At 40.3% G+C, this 17,736-nt stretch overlaps 1 protein-coding gene across 1 annotated transcript in view; it reads right to left on the reverse strand.

Annotated features, from left to right (window-relative positions):
• Positions 1 to 15,818: 15,818 nt before the first annotated feature.
• The window catches only part of DRD5 (dopamine receptor D5), a 2,174-nt gene continuing 256 nt past the window's right edge, over positions 15,819 to 17,736 (reverse strand). Inside the window, exon 2 of the mRNA XM_003205909.4 lies at positions 15,819 to 17,731. Within this exon, the coding sequence (XP_003205957.2) occupies positions 16,353 to 17,731 (1,379 nt within the window). The 3' untranslated portion in view covers positions 15,819 to 16,352. The remainder of the gene's footprint in view (positions 17,732 to 17,736) is intronic.

Here is a 17,736-nt window from a genome sequence, read left to right on the forward strand (position 1 = left end):
TTCACACAGAAGTTATGTCAGTGAAAGAAATCATACTGATCCCCAAAGCAATAAACAGTCCTCTCCAGTCCCAAACTGCCCTTGTGCCTGCAGCCACAGGACCAAGGTCAATGTGGTGGCATTTGTATAAAATGACCAATGCTCTGGAGCATTTGCTAACCTCAAGTTTAGGCCAACGTCCTACAATCACTACTATTTTTTAGAATTTCTTGGCATGGAATATGACATTTTCTTTTTCCCTCCACATAATCCTGAAAAAGTTGACATGAATGAGAAATGAATGAATTTTTCTATCTTGGCTGCTCCTTCTCAGGACTATATCTATGCAGAACTATGTAGAACTACCTCTATCTATAATGAAGTTACCTCATCTTCTGTTGCACAAAACTGTCCACAGCAATGGCTACAGACTGACCAACAGCCAGGGGGAAAACAGGGGTAAAACCAGGGATTAGTAAAAGCAGGATGACAAACAGTACCTGAAAATTTTTCTACTTCTGTCAGTTTGCATCATTTTTAGCTGAATTGGAAAAAAAATGTTAAAAGAACTTTTGGTTTGAATTGAAAACAGGTACCCGAAAATTAGCTTCTAAATAAGAACAAATGAAGCTTAGTAGAGTGGCGAGTCAAGTTGTTGGAAGAAAAAGAGAAAAGATTTCTTTTTATAGCAGTAATGATAATTCCACTAGTGTAAGTATCTTTGAATGCATGATTGAAGATAATAATCAAACAGACAAACATCTGCATCAGTAGAGACATAATCACATACATTTGGGATGTATTCAAAAAATTGAATTTCATCAGATCATTCATGCAAACAGTGAATTCCTCAAATCAGCCTGCCTTCATCTTGCTCTCTATCCACTTACAGAAGGCAACAGTCAACTCTCCAACTTCTCAGGTTTTTTTCTCTTTTAAGGCAATTTTACAGCTATAGCCAGCCACATATTAGACATGCTGTGGTACAAGGGGAAGAGGGTGGAGCTATTATGGCCCACAAAAAAACAGCAATATACAATAAGAGGCCCTGCCTGCTTCCTACCCAGCCAGTGCCCAGAGCTTGGGGTGGAGGATCTGCAATCCCCATCATTAGCTCCCAGAACATGGGACTATTCTGCCCAGCTGCAGATGCAGCTTCAACACAGTTTTATCAGGTTTTCTTTCATCTTTGTTCTTTGGTTTACAACAGAGAGAGGATAGCAGGAAAGGTTGTGCCTATGTGTGCAAAGGTATACTGTATTGCCCTCTATTACTGTTGCTTTTGTTGTAACTTTTTCTATTTTACAGGCTTAATCTTTACTAGAGTAATTCTTCCTTTTTTATTTAAGAGCATCTGCAGCACGTGGTTACTCAATCCAGCACAGTAAAATAAGAAGGTCTGTGAGCAATGTGCTGCTGACAGTCCTTGGGTCTCCTGGTGACCTAACAGTGAAGTGAGCAGTGGGATGTTTTCATATCTACAGGTCACACAGCGAAGCACAAATAAAACAGATCTGAAATTGCTGCTGAGGAGAGATAAACAGGAAAAACAAGAAACAAGGATCAAAATGGCATCGTTATCTTGCAAAGTGCTGCCTTGAAGTGAATTTGGGAATCTATGAGAAAGAGATTGACAGAACAAATAATGCAAGGGGACTTCCTTTCCTGATAAAATATTTAATAAACTTTATCAAGAAGACAAAACTAAGAAAGCTGACAAAAGGAAAAAGGAAATAAAATATGCAATTGTTATTTTCAGTTCAAAGTAATAAGTAATTAACAGAGCGACGAGAGGATCAGATATCTTTGCAGTTTTGGTTTAGTGCCATCTCCTTCCTAAAGAGCACCAAAATTGGCTGTAAAACTCACACAGGTTTCTAGGGAAAACGAATATGTCCAGTAAGGCCTTCCCTTTCTCTGACCCACAGATTCTCTGAAACTTGAAAACTCTTTAAGAAATATGAAGTGAATTTTGAAAAACTGAGTAATATTTTTTTCAGATAAAAATGCATTGTGTTAAAATGCAGCTATCTGTTCACTCAGATTCCTCTTCTGTTCTCCTCCCTCTTTTCTGGAGAAAAGGAGCACCAGATCAAGGCCACCTGCATAATCTTAGATGACCAGAACGATGTTAACATTTTGGTCATCCCCACCTTCACCTCCATGGCTACATCCAAGCTCAGGCCCTTGACTTGCTCCTTGACTGAGCTACGCTACACGTATACTGGTGCACTCATGTACTTCTCTCATCCTGAACCCAACCTGCTGACCTGACTTCTCAGCATGACCTTGGACCTGCCTCACCTCAGTGAACTGACTGGTGGCCACTGGACTCTCAGATGAATCTGATTACTGTCACCAGATCTGCCCTGTTCTTCTTGTTGGGGTACAGAGAGACCATGCCCTTGTTGGCTGCCACCTTTGGCTCCCACACAGAGCAGCCTGCATTTGCAGTTTCCCCATGCAGCAGTTTCACACCATTCAGTAGTGTACCAGCCACCAAATAGTTCACTTTGGGTTCAGTTTGCTGCATATATTTATTGACCTTTTCTAGCCCACCTTGCCTCTCAAAGCAGAGCTAATTTCAATACTATATAGAGTTGTTCAGGACATCATTCAATTGAATTTTGATATCTCTGAGGAGGGAAATTTCACAGTCTCTCTGGGCAACCCTGCCCAGTGCTTAATCATCCTCATGGGGAGTTTTTTCCTTATATTCACCTGGAATTTCCTTTGTTAAAGCTTCTGACTGTTGCCTTTTGTCCTTTCTCTGTGCATCATTCTGTAAGACTCTGGTTCCATCTCCTTTATAACCTCCTTTCCGATCTACTCCCACTTTGTGGTATCATTAACTGACTCACCTTTTTTAAAGGGTCAGAATGAGTTGGCTGTTTATTTGTTACTTCTCTGCTGATCTCAGAGCAGAAGAATGCTGTGTGTACAGGTCCCTACACACTACAGGCATTTCAGAATACATCAGACATAAAAAATATGCCATCATAAGAATTATTTTTCGCTTCTGTCGCAAGATTTCAAACTTTGTCTTCCGGTAATGTTAGGAGGGTTACTAAACAGGACTGGTCATGCCTTGGATATGTAGCGAAGAGATGAAACCAACTCACTTGCTTTGTCATGAGGCTGAAGCAACAGCTTTGCAGTCAAATATATAATCACACTGTGTAAAGGTCCTATTGGTTCTGTCAAGTGGAGACAAGAATTGATTACCCCAGAAGCTACAACAATTATTTGTACTATATTCGTCTTTTCCTTCTTCAGTTAAGAAAGTCAGCATTACAAGACTGCATTCTACAGTTACTGTAGTGTTTCTTAGGAACGCATACTAATTTTGATGTCAGAATTGTTTATGGAGCATAAACTGGAATTTTCATTTGAATGAGGGTTTGCTTGCATTTTACAGAAAAATACTTCCCTTAAATTGCCCCTATCAGCCTTGACTTTAGCGTAATTTTTGTGGGGGAGGAAAAGAGCTGGGGGAATAAAGTATTGCTGATAGAACTTCCTAGCAATTTGGCAATCAATTGGGGAAACACAAATTACTTTAAATGCATCTGAATGAAATATTTTGACTTGAATTCACATTTCAACTTCTTGTTGGGAGTCTGAATTACCATGTCTTAGGTTGGAAAGGGAAAGAATCAACCCTAGTGAACTTCTAGACTGTAAGATTGTGTACTGTCAGCTGCACCTTGAAAGCTGGTATCTGATGCATAACAAGTCTGCTTTCATTATATGTCATTAGATTGGAATCAGATTTGGCCTCTGAAAGATAAAATGACAAACCCACTTATTCACAAACCTACTCAGTTACTCCTACTAGTACTGACTGTTGTAGTTACTATTTTTTTTAAGTTCCCTCCAAATTTTAACAGTAAAATAGATATGCACTGAAACAGATATATAGTATTTTGGCTGTGGGAAGGAAAACAACAGTTGGCCTCTGCATGCAGACCAGCTCCTTCTCTGCTGTCATTCACATATGGCTCCTGCCACAACCATCACCCACACACCCGCAAATGCAAGACTGGGTCTCCCACGGTCCACAACATGTTCTATCACTGAAGAGCATTTAATTTGCTCGCTCAGCCTAATATATATACCTTTCTTGTACTATAACCTATGAAAATAGCTAGTATATGAGAATAGGTATGTCTTCCAGTCAAGAAAATAACATTGTCTGAAGGAAATTTTTAATGCCATGTTAGCTGCACAGCACTCACTCAAATGGTTAATGATGTATGGCAGTGTTAAGTAAAACTTGATTCATTTTCCTTTATCCAGCCATTAACACCTTGGATATATAACTGAAAAAATAACTTCATTGTTTTCTCACCTTTATATATGGCAAGACAACTGGTCTCAAAACTTTTCCTTAATAGACTGAATAAAGAAAAACACACAGGAAAGAAAGAGGAGGCATTCTCAGGTTGTTGTTGTTTTGCTGTTTATTTTTGGGGGTGTTTTTTGTTTGCTTGTTTGTTTTTGGCTTTTCTTCCTGCTGCTCTGTTATCAAGTAATAATTCCTATTCCATTTTTTACAACACTATGCAGTTACTGAGACAGTGTATTAAACCAGGGTAAAACATCATAATTTCATTCTGAATGAAGCCAACAGTGGTTACAGGATGCTTCAAATAAATTAAACAGAACTGTAGCAGGCAGAGGTGTAACTCAAGAGATATGAAGGACATAAACAAGTCCTCTGTAAAGTGCAATTAGAAAGTCTGAACCCATTTACCTTAAAGCATATAGCTCACCAATAAACTGAACTGGTAGTTACTGTTCTCTTTGACATGTAATACAAGAAATAAGGGCCATCAGATGAAACAGAGAAGCAGCAAGCCAAAAGCTGCTCACAGGAGCCAATTTTTCAACCCCTGTTTGACATCCCAGGACTTTAAAGTGAAACAATAGTGAACTTCCAAGAGCAAGTAGGTTATTTGCACAATCTTCAGAAAAATCTAAAGTAAAAAAATTGTAGAGGAATCACAGCTTGTCAAGGCTAGAAAAACAGCAGTGCTTGTAGCAGGTGGTAATAACTTTTACTACCCTGTATGATAAACAAGCAGGCTTTCAGACACATACATTTGGCTTCCTAAGATAAAGAGGCAAGCTACTTCAGACCTGAAAAAGAGCTTTTTTTCCCCCACAAAAGTTCAACCATTTGTTTGTATTAGTTAGATATAAGATATTATAGTTTTCTCGGGATTTATAATAGTCAACTACAATAACAGTAAAGGACAGAATATAAAATGTGACTCCCCAGTCACTGATATTTCAAGCATAATTTAACATGGAGCAGCCATAGAAAAATAAATGCCTTCATTTTGAGTTGCAATTTTAGAAGGACAAACTATGCACATCTTACCAGCTGCAACCATTTCTTTCTTCTGGGATTTCAGTGCAAGATCCTCCTGAAGACCTCAGCAATCTCCCTTCAGGAAAGATTTATTGGCTCACTTTTAAGTAACCTCCATACTAGACTGGTAAACAGGGCATGAGTTTTCTTAACCTTGGAAGAAGTAAAAATGAACACTTCATCAAACCCACAACAGAACTTATTAAAAGTTTGACAAGAAGAATTTCAGTGCTCTTCCTTCATTGCTTCCCATAGGAGAGGCCGTATAGTAGGAGTAAAACCTATCTTACAAAGGCCATTGATCCTGTCTTTACTAATCAGTTCTAAATTTCTGCCAGAAAGCAAATACAGAGAAATATCACATCACCCCTTCTACGTGTGTATCATCTTCACTTGTATCAAATATTTGCTAAGAGGTAGAAGCGGGAGGAAGCCACTGAGACTGAAAAGAAGCCAGAAATCAATCAACTTACTGCTTCCTGACCCTAGAAAGTTTAATTATTTTTTTTTTCTTTAACCTTGCTGAGCCTTGAGTTTCGAGGCTGGACATCTCATCTTTGCCTCTAAAAAAATGCAGTGGTTTACCACCAGGGAACTAACTGAGTCAGTGTTGTGGCAAAACATGAGCTATACAGCACAAAAGCCAAGAGAGCAGAAAAGCATTTCCAACTCCTTTTAGTTCTCACTTTTGGAAAATTCTAAAATTAGCGATAACTATGGGGTGAGAATACCAGGTCACTAGTTTTACAAGGGCTTTTGATTTCCACTGGGCCTTTAAATAAATGGGAACCGTATCCAGGGTAAGCTTCCAAAGCACATTCTTTACACTAAGGCCAGTTCTTCTGAGCTCTGCCCACTGGGAGAAGAGAATCAGGTTGAGAAATGCTACCAGTATGACCCTGGCTGTGAGCTGCCTTCAAATCTGGAGGAGGAAAATACACAGCTGTAGCCAATTCATGAAAACTCAGCCTCATATTGGATGCCAGGGCTGTAAGCAGTAGGTCTTTTACTGCTCACTTCTCCTTGCACCTGATCCTCCTCTTTCTTTCCTATATTATCTTTCTGTGTGTGGATATTCTAACTCAGTGATGGGACTGATCACTGTATGTAGCTCATCCTGTAGAGAAATCAAGAAAGAAGAAGGGAAGACTCTACTGGTCAAACTGAAGAGAAATGTGAGAGCCACCAGTTAGGAGGCTGCTCACACAAAGAGGTTGTGGTGTGCAGGAAAGCAAGGGCTGGCAGAAAGGAGCAGTTATCCTGGAAGTGAAGATCTTGGCTAGATGAACAATCTGTAAAGTTGGTGTCCTTCTGCTATTGATTAGTAACTCCCTATGGAGATTATCAGAAACTTTCAGTTTATTGTATCTAGTCAATGTGAATTTTTTTTTCCTATACAAAATAATTTTCTCTAGTATTCCAACCAATATGCTAGAAACTGAAGGAGAGAAGAGACAAAAGAAAAAAAAGAAAAACAATTTTAGAATGGCAAAGTCATCTCTTTACATTGCCTTCACCACTGAATGAACTGTCCTAGCAGATTAAAGTTATGCAGTCTGTACTGCTGCCATCCCTGAATTCATCACATTTGCTCTTATACACAAGGCACTGAAGCATGCCATCTTTTTAAAAAGCAGTAGAAGGTGGGCTGTGCCTCTTTGAGCACCAAAGAAATCTCTCAGCTTTGCTCAGGAGAAGTTTAGGATAGCTTTAAGCCTCCCTGAGGCTGCCCAAACTTGCAAACAGGCACAGATGTAGCACGAGCACTACTCCTGCCCGTTCGAACTGCTTGTGGGGGCACATCCTATAGGATTGTCCTCATTGTGCATTGATCGATCTTCATGCTGAAAAACCATGCCCCAGGGCATATCAGCAGTCCCTTGTGTATGAATGGGCACAGCACTCTGTAGTGCCAGAGCTTCACTTCAGCTCTCGGTGAGAGAAGGGATAACGCTGCTGTGACACTGAAGGATTTCTCCCCTGCTGGGTGACACAGAGCAGATGCTCAGTGCTCGCAAGAGAGAAGGGGTGGGAGCTCATACTCCTGGTTAATCTATGTGTTCAAAGATACCCGGATTGCACAGGTTTGTGTTGCATTTCAAAGTCTGTCCAGCTGGCCTCTGGTTTCATTTGCAACATTGCAAGGTGCACATAAGTAGATACAAGTAACCTTGGGAGATAGTGAATATATGTATGCACACAATGCAGAACACCAGATTTTGTCTAAGTTCAATATTTTATTTACACAGATAAAGAAATTATAGTACTGACTAGAGATTTCAAAGGGAATTATGAGTATTCAGGATGTTTCTGGAAGAAAGACTTGGTTTTCTAGCAAGCCAACGGGACTGGGAGAAACCTTTAAAATGTCTGACCATTGCACAGCAAAAACAGCACCATCCAGTGCAGCAGAAAGATGGTTTCAAAGTGCTCTTTACTCTCCACTCCTTGACCAAGTATTCCTTACAATATGATGCAGGTTCTTGCTGAGGAAGTAATTGTTAAAGTTCAGTGTAAGTTAGAAATACGACAGCTGTTGATCTGCTGCTCTGATGGACTGATACTTTAGTACCTGCTTAATGACCTGCTCGTTCACTGAACTCTGATCATGCCTGCCTCAGTAACTTGGGAACTTGGAGATTCCTCCTGATCCCTCACCTTCTTCAACCAAATTTCTAGCTTCCTTTTTTATGGAAATAGCATGATCCCTCAGCTAATTTCACTCTTTCCTCACAAAAATTCTCCTGTCCTCCTATCCTGTTTTCTCCCCTGTCCTCCGACACAGCTCTGCTATTGACAGGACAGTCAGTCTTTCTACTTTATTCAGTGCTGCTGAGCTGGACCTTCAGTTTGCACTTTTCTATCCCATTTGACCTATGAAATACTGTTTGCAGGTATTATTTTTTAGAAAAAGGTATTACTTGAATTATCAAGGTAGAGGTTGGTTAATACAGAAAAGACTTCTGTCTAAGCTGCCATTTAAATTTTTGACACTGTGTTACCTGAACTAGATGTTTTCGAAAGTCATGCAGATACATTTTGCACTCTGTCCAAAAGCTCTCATCTATGTTTCACCCTATCAGCAAGACAATGACACTGTTTAATATCTGTTGTTGAGAGACATGAAAGAGGTGCTTCTAAATCATCTCATCTTCTTTGCCATCTGTCTCAAAATGCTTACAGATAAGGATCAATTAGCAAATCATGAGAGAAATTGTCTAAACATAAAATAGTTGGGGGAAAAAAAATTGCGTGCTCTTCACTGCATAATTCAAGTCTAGATTTTCAAAGATTCTCAACTGTAAGCAGCCAAGATGCCTTTTCAAAATGTGAGAAGACTGTGTACTTGTATCTAATTGTTGTGACAAAATTGTAACAGCAAAATTTTAAGATCTGACTTTCTTCTTCTGTATGAATTTGAGCATCTTATTTAGAAAGAAAACTATTTTATTACCCTACAAATGTGATTAAATGTGTTCACATATAAAGAATATAAGCATGCATGTGTGTAAGTGTATATAATCAAATCTATACACTGATCAGAGTAAAAACATTCTGCCCTTATTTCTATTAAAAGCCAAATTGAACTTCTTGTAGAAAAAAACACTGTTTATGCCATGAGTGTGCAACCTTTTGTCTTGCCTGAGCTGCACAGAGTGAAGAGGAATTGTCTAGGGCTGCATATACATTTGTCACTCCAAAATTAATGCCTCCCACTTATTTCCATAGAAACCACAATAGATACAAAGAGCACAATAGCACTGCTTGATAGTGCAAGGTTTCAGCTACAAAACACGGTCACCACCATTAGCTAAGCATTTTCACTGGTCATGAACAAGAGCCCACATGCCATGTTTGTAACAACTTGCACCAGCAGAGGTGACCCTTTGTCACCACTGCTGAAATGCATCACCCACCACCTCACTGTGCTCAAGTCCACTCCTTGATTTCCATAAATATTCAGCAAGCATCAGTGAATGTCAGTGAGTGCCATTTTTTCTACATGGAAAAATTCAATGCCACACCTTTGCTTCATATGCATTTCCATGTCAGACACCATTTTGTCAGACTGCCCCTCTGCTGCCATGTGCCATGGCAACAACATGTAATGGAATATCGGCAGGAAGGTTCAGCCTTTACTGCCTGCCATACCACCAACATTCGCCTGTCATGGGCCAGGATCATAAAATATGAGGCATTACTTCCAGAGCAGCCCTCATTAAATACATATTATCATTAATGTGCATAAATAGCAAAGCTTATTTTAATTTTTTTTTTATTTAAAACTGCCAGGGCAGATGGCACGGGGCGACTGCACTGTGGGCTGTGCTGTGTCACATGCAGTCCACAGGTGCAAGTTGATCTTTCCTGGTTTATTCCTAACCAATTCATTCTCACTTTCTGTAATTGAGCAAAATCTCCACAAGTTTTTTTAAAAGTCTATTTACGCTCGTCCTCTGAACTATGTTTCTGGTGAATAATCTTGTGGAAGGAAATAATATTGCTTGGGAAAAAAAAAAGGAAAAAAGAAAAAAAAAGTTCTTAAAGAATTCCTTTGGGCTGGAGACATAATGTAATTTAAATACAGCTTGAGGTTGTTCCAGATTTGGTGATGTTAAGGTACTCAAGCAGCAAACCATGCCAAGAGCTTCTGTTCACTGAAGGAGACTAATTATATGAAGTTAACAGAGAAAGCAAAAGGTCAAGGCCAAAGGCTGAAAATGTAGATTTTTAATTTTACTAAAAACCTTTCCAACTAGAAAAATGAGGTCAAAAGGTAAAAGAGGGCACTGTCAACTTCCTTGTTAATATTTTACTCATGAGACATTTCGAAAGTGTAGTAGGTGGATCGCAGACAAGAATTCTCTGATGTCTGTGGGAGGAACCACACTTTGACTGTGGTTGTTGATCACCTTGGCCGTAGTATAATTAGGTTTTATTTTGCACTGCATTCATGGAAAACTGTATGAATTTAGGATTCCTTCTACTCAGTATGAGACCTCTAAACTGGGACTTCTATGTAGTTCAGATATCTAAACCCAAACAACTATTGTAGCTATGTCAAATGAAGCAATAGCCTGGCAGCTGCTAAACTTCATAGGCCACTCCTCTCGATGAAGTTCTCAATTTAGTGGACATTCTCCAAGCATTTCTAAGCCTTACCATTTGCAACCCCTTATTTCTGAGTGTTGCTTTGAATAAGAGAAATGTTATTTGTCTTTTTTTTATGTAGACAGTAGTCAGAGCACATGTCAAAAATTCACATATCCTGAGAATTATACACACATCTGGGATTGCTCTGAGCTAAGGGCAGCACCTTGCTCTTGGTCTCACTGAACCCCATTAGGTTTTCATGGGCCCACTTTTCAAGCTTTCAAGAAGGGATGGCATCCCTTCTTTCTGTTGTATCAACTGTACCACTCAGTTTGGGGTCACCAGCAAACTTGATCCCACTATCGACATCATTGATAAAGATGTTGATGAGTACCAGTCTCAAGACAGATGCCTGGAAGACACCACTCTCCACCAGCCTCCACCTGGGCATGAGATGTTGACCTCAGTGTCTAATGGCTGCAACAATCCAACCAGTTCTTTATTCAGTCTGCATTGCAGTTGGAGACTCGTGTGACACAGGGAATAGCTCATTGCAGTGCCATCACAGGTATACACTGGCTTGCTGTCATGCAAAGTGATTAAATTGCTGTCCATTTCATATTTTTCAGATCTATCTCGTGTATCAGCAGATTGCAAGCAGTGTATGCAGAGCATTCCAGCCTATTCTGGTAGTAATGAGAGTGCAGTATAAGATTCAAATTATTGTTGTTAGAGGTGGGGGTATAAATCATAGGAAGATATATTTTTCATGGATTGGAAATTTTTATTTATGTTGTGGGGTTTTTTGTTTGTTTGTTTGTTTGTTTGTTTGTTTCTGATTGCTGCATTGCATTTTGCTAACTTCATAAATATGACCATTATGACTATGATACAAATGATTAAGTTAATAAAAAATTCTGTTCTCCTTAAACAGCCATCTTTCCACAATATATCATAAAGAATGTTATCTCCAGTTGCAGCTGAGAATGGATTTAGACAAATAACAAGATAAAATAATCTTCTAAATTTTCTATTAAACTAAACTATCCTGGGAGGGCTGGCAGACTTCCCAAAACGAGCAATCCATCATCTGCTTCAAATGATATTATTATTTGTATTTCAGTCTTTACTTCCCTAATCCCATTATTTTTCACTGCAATCTTTTCACTGATAAAATAATAATAATTAAAAAAAAGGATGAGGGAAGAGGCACATGTTTGGTGCCCCATTAATATTGGAAATAGTCTTCATTTCTAGGTATTTTTGTGCATATCAGTGCTTTTAGATCAAAAGTATATCTTCATCTTTAAAAACATCAGCTCATGGTGCATGTTTCTGAGGCATGAACCTGTCCAAAAAAAGGCATTATGCACTATATGGTTTCTAGTATACCAAAAATGGACCCAATCATTGCTGATCTAAGATATGATCAAAGAGGAGATGCCCTGTGTTGACTTTGTGCAGCTCCTGAGAATAGTTTGAAAAGTCTTCTACAGTTTGAAAACACATAAGAAAATATGTGTAATTATTTCCACATAATCTGGCAAAATACTTTGTTCAGCATGCCAGCTTTAACATGCCATCATCCACAAGCAGAGAATACCAGTAGTAATATTCATAAGAAGCCAAGACAAATAATTTCATTGCTCTGTGACCCAAGCCCACATCCATCACTGAGGTTTTAGACTAATTTAAATAGGCACTGAATCATTCTAAAGATCTGATGCATCTAATTAAAACAGTTGCAAAGATGGCCTCAGAGGAAAGAAAGATCTCTGCACTTTTATTACCCCCACCACAGGTGTAGACAGTGGGTACTGTGTGACAGGGAATCAAATGCCCTCCTTGTCAAGAGTGGCAATTTTGGCACACACAAACAGCTGAAGGACATATGACCTCTCATACCTGCAGTTTGATGCACGGTCTGAATACTGCCTTGTCAGCCTCTTGAATGCTGGGTTTATACAATTGACTTCTGAATGGTGTAAGATTGGGCTTAGTTTTACTTCTACCAGAAACCCTCTTAATTTTGAAGAGGTTTTTTTGTTATGGGTTACAAAAATGCAGGAGTTGTTCTCCCTGCAGAAACATATTGCACTTGGCTGGCACAATGAAAGCAAAGGGATAAAGTACTAAACATTAAAAAAATAAAAAAAAAAAAAGAAGAGGAGTATTTTCTTCTCCTTTTGAAAAGTGTTTTGTTTGTGTTCACCTCTGAGAAAGTCATCCATATTTCTTTTGCTCGCGGAACAAACAAACAAACCACAAAGCACAAAACTGCCCCAACTATAAAAGCCTATGCTATTAAAAGCTCTATAGAGGTCTGAATAATGAAAGAATCTTTATGATGTCTGCAGCATTTCAGATAAAGCACTGTTACTTCCATGTCTTTCATGTCCCAGCTTCCTAAAAATGAACTAAAATAGTTTCATATATTATTGGGCTGGGATTTTTTTTTGTTTCATTGTTTTTCATTGAGATGAACTCCTCTGCTATTAACTTAAACAGAAAACATGAAGACTACTGATACACTGACCTTCCTTTGGTATGGGGTTTTCCAGGACTAACAGAATATGTCATATCTGAAGACCTGACTGGCTCAGGGGTAATTTAACAGTGACAAGTATCGCAACCTATGATGTATAAGCAATAACACAAAGTAGAAACAGCAAATAATCATGGATCCTAAAGGTTAGCCATCATTCAGAACCAGATTAAGTACAGACAAACTGTACTGTGTATTCAAACTACTAAAGTGCAAAGGACAAAAAGGAAAAATCCCCGAAAACTGAGCCAGCAATAAGTGGTTATGCTTAACTACGGAGAAAAATGCATGACAGAAGCATAGAAAAAAAGATGCCGATGGGAGGTACAAAACCATTCAAAGAAGTGAGTTCCAGAGTGACACCATAAGGCTATAATTGTTATAAACACTTATTTGTGGTTCCAATGAAATCTGCTCACTTGACAGGCAAATGTATTAGATCTTAAGAAGGAAATCATAAAAAAAGTAGAGCAGCCATTTCATCTGAAAGAAATCAGTTTAAAAATTTTGGGGGATGATCACATCAGAACAGTCTGCCCTTTTTATACTTCAAGGCAAGAAACATACTTAAAAATCTTATCTCTAGCTTTGTCAAAGATAAGAAATTAACACACATTAAGAAGCATGACATTGTCTCATGTTACAAGCCAAAGTCAAGAAAAAGGCTTTCCTTCAGATCCTCAAGGTCAATCTGTGCTTCTAGCAAAAAAAGGTAAAAAAGAATAAAGAAAAGAAGTATCTCCTCTCTGCCTTTAGAAGCAGAAATGTTCCCTTTATGATGCTTCTGGGTTCTCAGGGATGAAGTCAGGGATACGCACCTACTCCAAGGAGAGAGATCACCTCATAGAGCAGCCATTAGAAATCATTTACCAGCTGAAGTTTCAAACTACAAGTTAATAATGAAAAGTGGCAATGTGAATGATTTTCTGCACTGTCCTAATTATGCTCCCAAGTCTGATGGCAGGCAAAAATTACCTTTCTTCAGACCTGAGTCAAGTTAAAATGCAATGTTTCTAATATATCATGAAGGGCTGTTATCTTATGCACTCACTGATGGACATGTCATTTTCTTCACCAATCACACCCTGCTGGCACACAGGTACTCTGGAAGGGGTCTTTTCCCTTCCCCATTTCCTTGGGCTGTATTTTATCCAATTTTAAATCAGAAACAGACATTGCCCTGGGAGCTGGAACCAACAACAGGTGCACACACCTCTTGCACTGCCTACAGACTTTTTACGTGGACCCAGAAAGTTTAATATGCAGTACTGGCCACAAAACTTGAGCAGTAACTAGAAAATCATAGGATCATAGAATCATTTAAGTTGTAAGGGACCCCATAAGGTCATCTAATCCAACTCTCCTGCAATGAACAGGGGCAAAATGCAGAATTTATCACCTTCATTTTCACTTGGGGAAATAGTTTTTACTCCAGGCAAGTACTACCCAACCAGAAAGGCCAGAACTGCAGTTAACTCCTGGCAATACATGATTGTATTATCAGAGAAACAACAACTTACTCACCCCTGTTCTCAAGTCATTAGTAGGCTGAGCCTGGTTATGGGCATAGGATTTCTGTTCTTCGAGCACTCCTAAGCACAAGCACAACACCCTTTTTTGAGAACAGCTGTGAGGGGATATTACACTGAAATAGCAGATGCAACCACAAAGGCACTTCAGTTAGATGCCTCAGAGATTTTTTCCATCTGATATCCCAAGCAGAGATAAGGCAACCCCTTATTGCTCATTATTAGAGGCATAGCTTCCGAAGAGGCTCAATCCTAAGTGCATAACATTCACAAATGCTACTTATACTTCTTCCCCTGAAGCATGCTGACCGGTGTAAATCCTACTATTCCCCCATTCATAGCACAGGGACCTTCAGTTCCCAATTTGCTGGGCTGGGGGGGGGAGGGTGAGAGGGGGAGGTCAGGATGTCCCTATAGAGAGTGCTACTGAACCAGCACAAACTGCTCAATGTACATCTGTACAGCTCACGGCATGGAGATTCATTCCTAAGGGGTGAATTAATTCAAATCTTATTCATGAATAACTTGCTTTTACTACCTTTGATCATTTGTCTTGAAAATAGCATTGCTTCTGACTTCTGAGTCAAAAGCGTGCAAACATTTCTAAGTAGTCTATTCCATCTGATGCAAATGTTTCAACAGATACCAAGTTTAAAATACTCTTTTACAATTTGTTTAGACTGTTCTAAAACATTCTGTAGAGTCAAAGTAATACAAGGACATTCACACATTTAAAAAACATAATTAACTTCCAGCAATAAAGTAAATCACTAAAAAAATGTCGTCTTCTCTTAGTTTCATTGAGTTCTCCAATGTACTATGTCTACACTGGGAGCTGCTAATTACTAACAGCATTTTCAAGCATAATTAATGTTTTTAGACACATCCAGCTGCTAATTCCATTACCAAATTCTTCTCATTAATGGTATCTATAAAGGCAATTTCAAATATAGAATTAAATGGAAGGGCTTAACAGCTTGTAAGTGTGCGTGCTTGATATTCTTAGCTGCAGAAAGGAAATTGCTGATAGGGACATCAGTTAAACTGGAAAAAAATAAAATAAAAAAAATGCACCTAACTGTCTGTTAGCAGAGCCATATAAAAAAGCTCCTTTAAGTCAATGGTCCCTATGATCCTTCCTTTCATTCAAAAATTGTATTTTTGTGCAGACCGTTTTGCTTTTACAATAACAGGGTTTAGCAGTTAGTCATGTAACCATTCAAATAAGAATGCTACAGTTTGAACACTGGTTGTAAATCTTTCAGAGTGATAAATGAAAGATAATAACCCCTTGATCAATGTAACATTTATTTATTCATCTGGGAACATGGCGAGGATACCACAGGCAACAACGCCGCCTGGAGAACATGGATTTCACGTAAACTGTTCTGGCAGAAACACGCATTTAAATAATCAACCAAATCATCACCTTGCTATCTCTATCTTAAAAGAAAAACAATAAACAAACAAAAAGAGAACTGAAACCATAAGACATGAAGAAATGAGCAGTCCGGAAGTTAAGCTATTGGATGTCTATACCAGCCTTGACATCAGTCCCCGTTTGCAAAAGTAGCAACATTCAGCACTGACAATGCAACGTCCATCTACAACTGGACTGACTGTACTTGTACCATGAAACCTCCCCATGGCTGCAGTCAGTTTGTCCCATCAGCGACAGTGTAACAACATCCTGCAAAGCGCTACACAGAGAAATGAAGTTAGCATGAAGTGACTGACCAAACTACAGCATAAATCAAGCAGGTTTTTCCATTTAGTGTTAATATTTTGGTTTATAATCCAAGCAGAAGTGACCAGGGCAGGATGCAATTTAATGTAAACCATTTGGAGTGAAAGGTGTGATTTTGCCTAGTGAGATCTCCCCCTCACAGTCCAGCTCACAGACAGAGTCGGTGGCAACCTCGGGGTCGGGGCAGATCTGGGACATCCTATCAAAAGGGTCCTCCCGGTTCTCCTCACAGTCAACCACATTTGGAATCATGTTCACATACGCAGTCACTATCTCCTTATGGAAAACGGTGTCCTGGTTGTACGAGATGAGCTCATTGCTTATATTAACGGTCTCCACTGGAGTGCTCGAGCAAAACTGGCCACATCCCAGGAGGTTGGAGAAGACCTTCCTGAAGTCAGCATTGAAGGCATAGATGATAGGGTTGAGGGAGGAGTTGGCCCATCCAAACCAGACGAAGATGTTGAAGGTGGTCTCGCTGACGCAGGGGAGCCCAGCCCGGGGGTCGCTGGGTGGGCTCTCGCAGAAGGGCACCATGCAGTTCAGAATGAAGAAGGGCAGCCAGCAGCAGACAAAAACGCCCATGATGATGGAGAGAGTCTTCAGCACTTTGGTTTCTTTCCTGATGGAGGACTTGAGGCTGGTGTGATGGTGGCAGTCAACGTGGTTGCTACGGCAGCTCTGCGCATGCTCAGCCGCCCGCTCCAGTGAGGAGATGCGACGGATCTGCACCTGGGCGATGCGGTAGATCCGCGTGTAGGTGACAATCATGATAGCCACTGGGATGTAAAAACTGATCAGGGAGGAGGAAATAGCATAAGTCCTGTTGAGGCTGGAGTCACAGCTCTCCGATGACCCAGGGACAGTGTTGTTGCTGCCATAGGTGCTGTCGGAGGGCGTCATTGCTGCCAGTGCCACCCATGTGGTGCTCATGTCCTCTGCCCAGGTGGTGAAAGCACCCGCTGCCTCCCAGCCAGTACTGAGCCCATCCTCAATGACCCCAGCGGCAGAAGCAGCATCCCCACTTCTGTGCCAGTTGAGCTGGACTGGGATGAAGGAGATAAGCACAGACAGTGCCCAGGCCACTCCGATCATCACTAGGGCCAACCGCTGGGTCATCTTCCTCTCGTACCGGAAAGGGCTGGAAATAGCCCAGTACCTGTCCACGCTAATCACACACAGGTTAAGGATGGAGGCCGTGGAGCACATGATATCGAAGGCCACCCAGATGTTGCAGAAAGCCCCGAAGGGCCAGTAGCCGGCCACCTCAGCCACCGCCTTCCAGGGCATGACCAGCAGAGCCACCAGCAGGTCGGAGACGGCCAGCGACACGATGAAGATGTTGGTGACCTTGCTCCGCAGGTGCCGGTAGCGGACGATGGCCGCGCACACCAGCACGTTCCCAAAGAGCGTCCAGAGGATGAGCAAGGCGAGCAGGCTGCCCGCCGCCACCTGCGCAGCTCCG

The sequence above is a fragment of the Meleagris gallopavo genome, chromosome 4 (assembly GCF_000146605.3).
Source record: "Meleagris gallopavo isolate NT-WF06-2002-E0010 breed Aviagen turkey brand Nicholas breeding stock chromosome 4, Turkey_5.1, whole genome shotgun sequence".
NCBI lineage: Eukaryota > Metazoa > Chordata > Aves > Galliformes > Phasianidae > Meleagris > Meleagris gallopavo.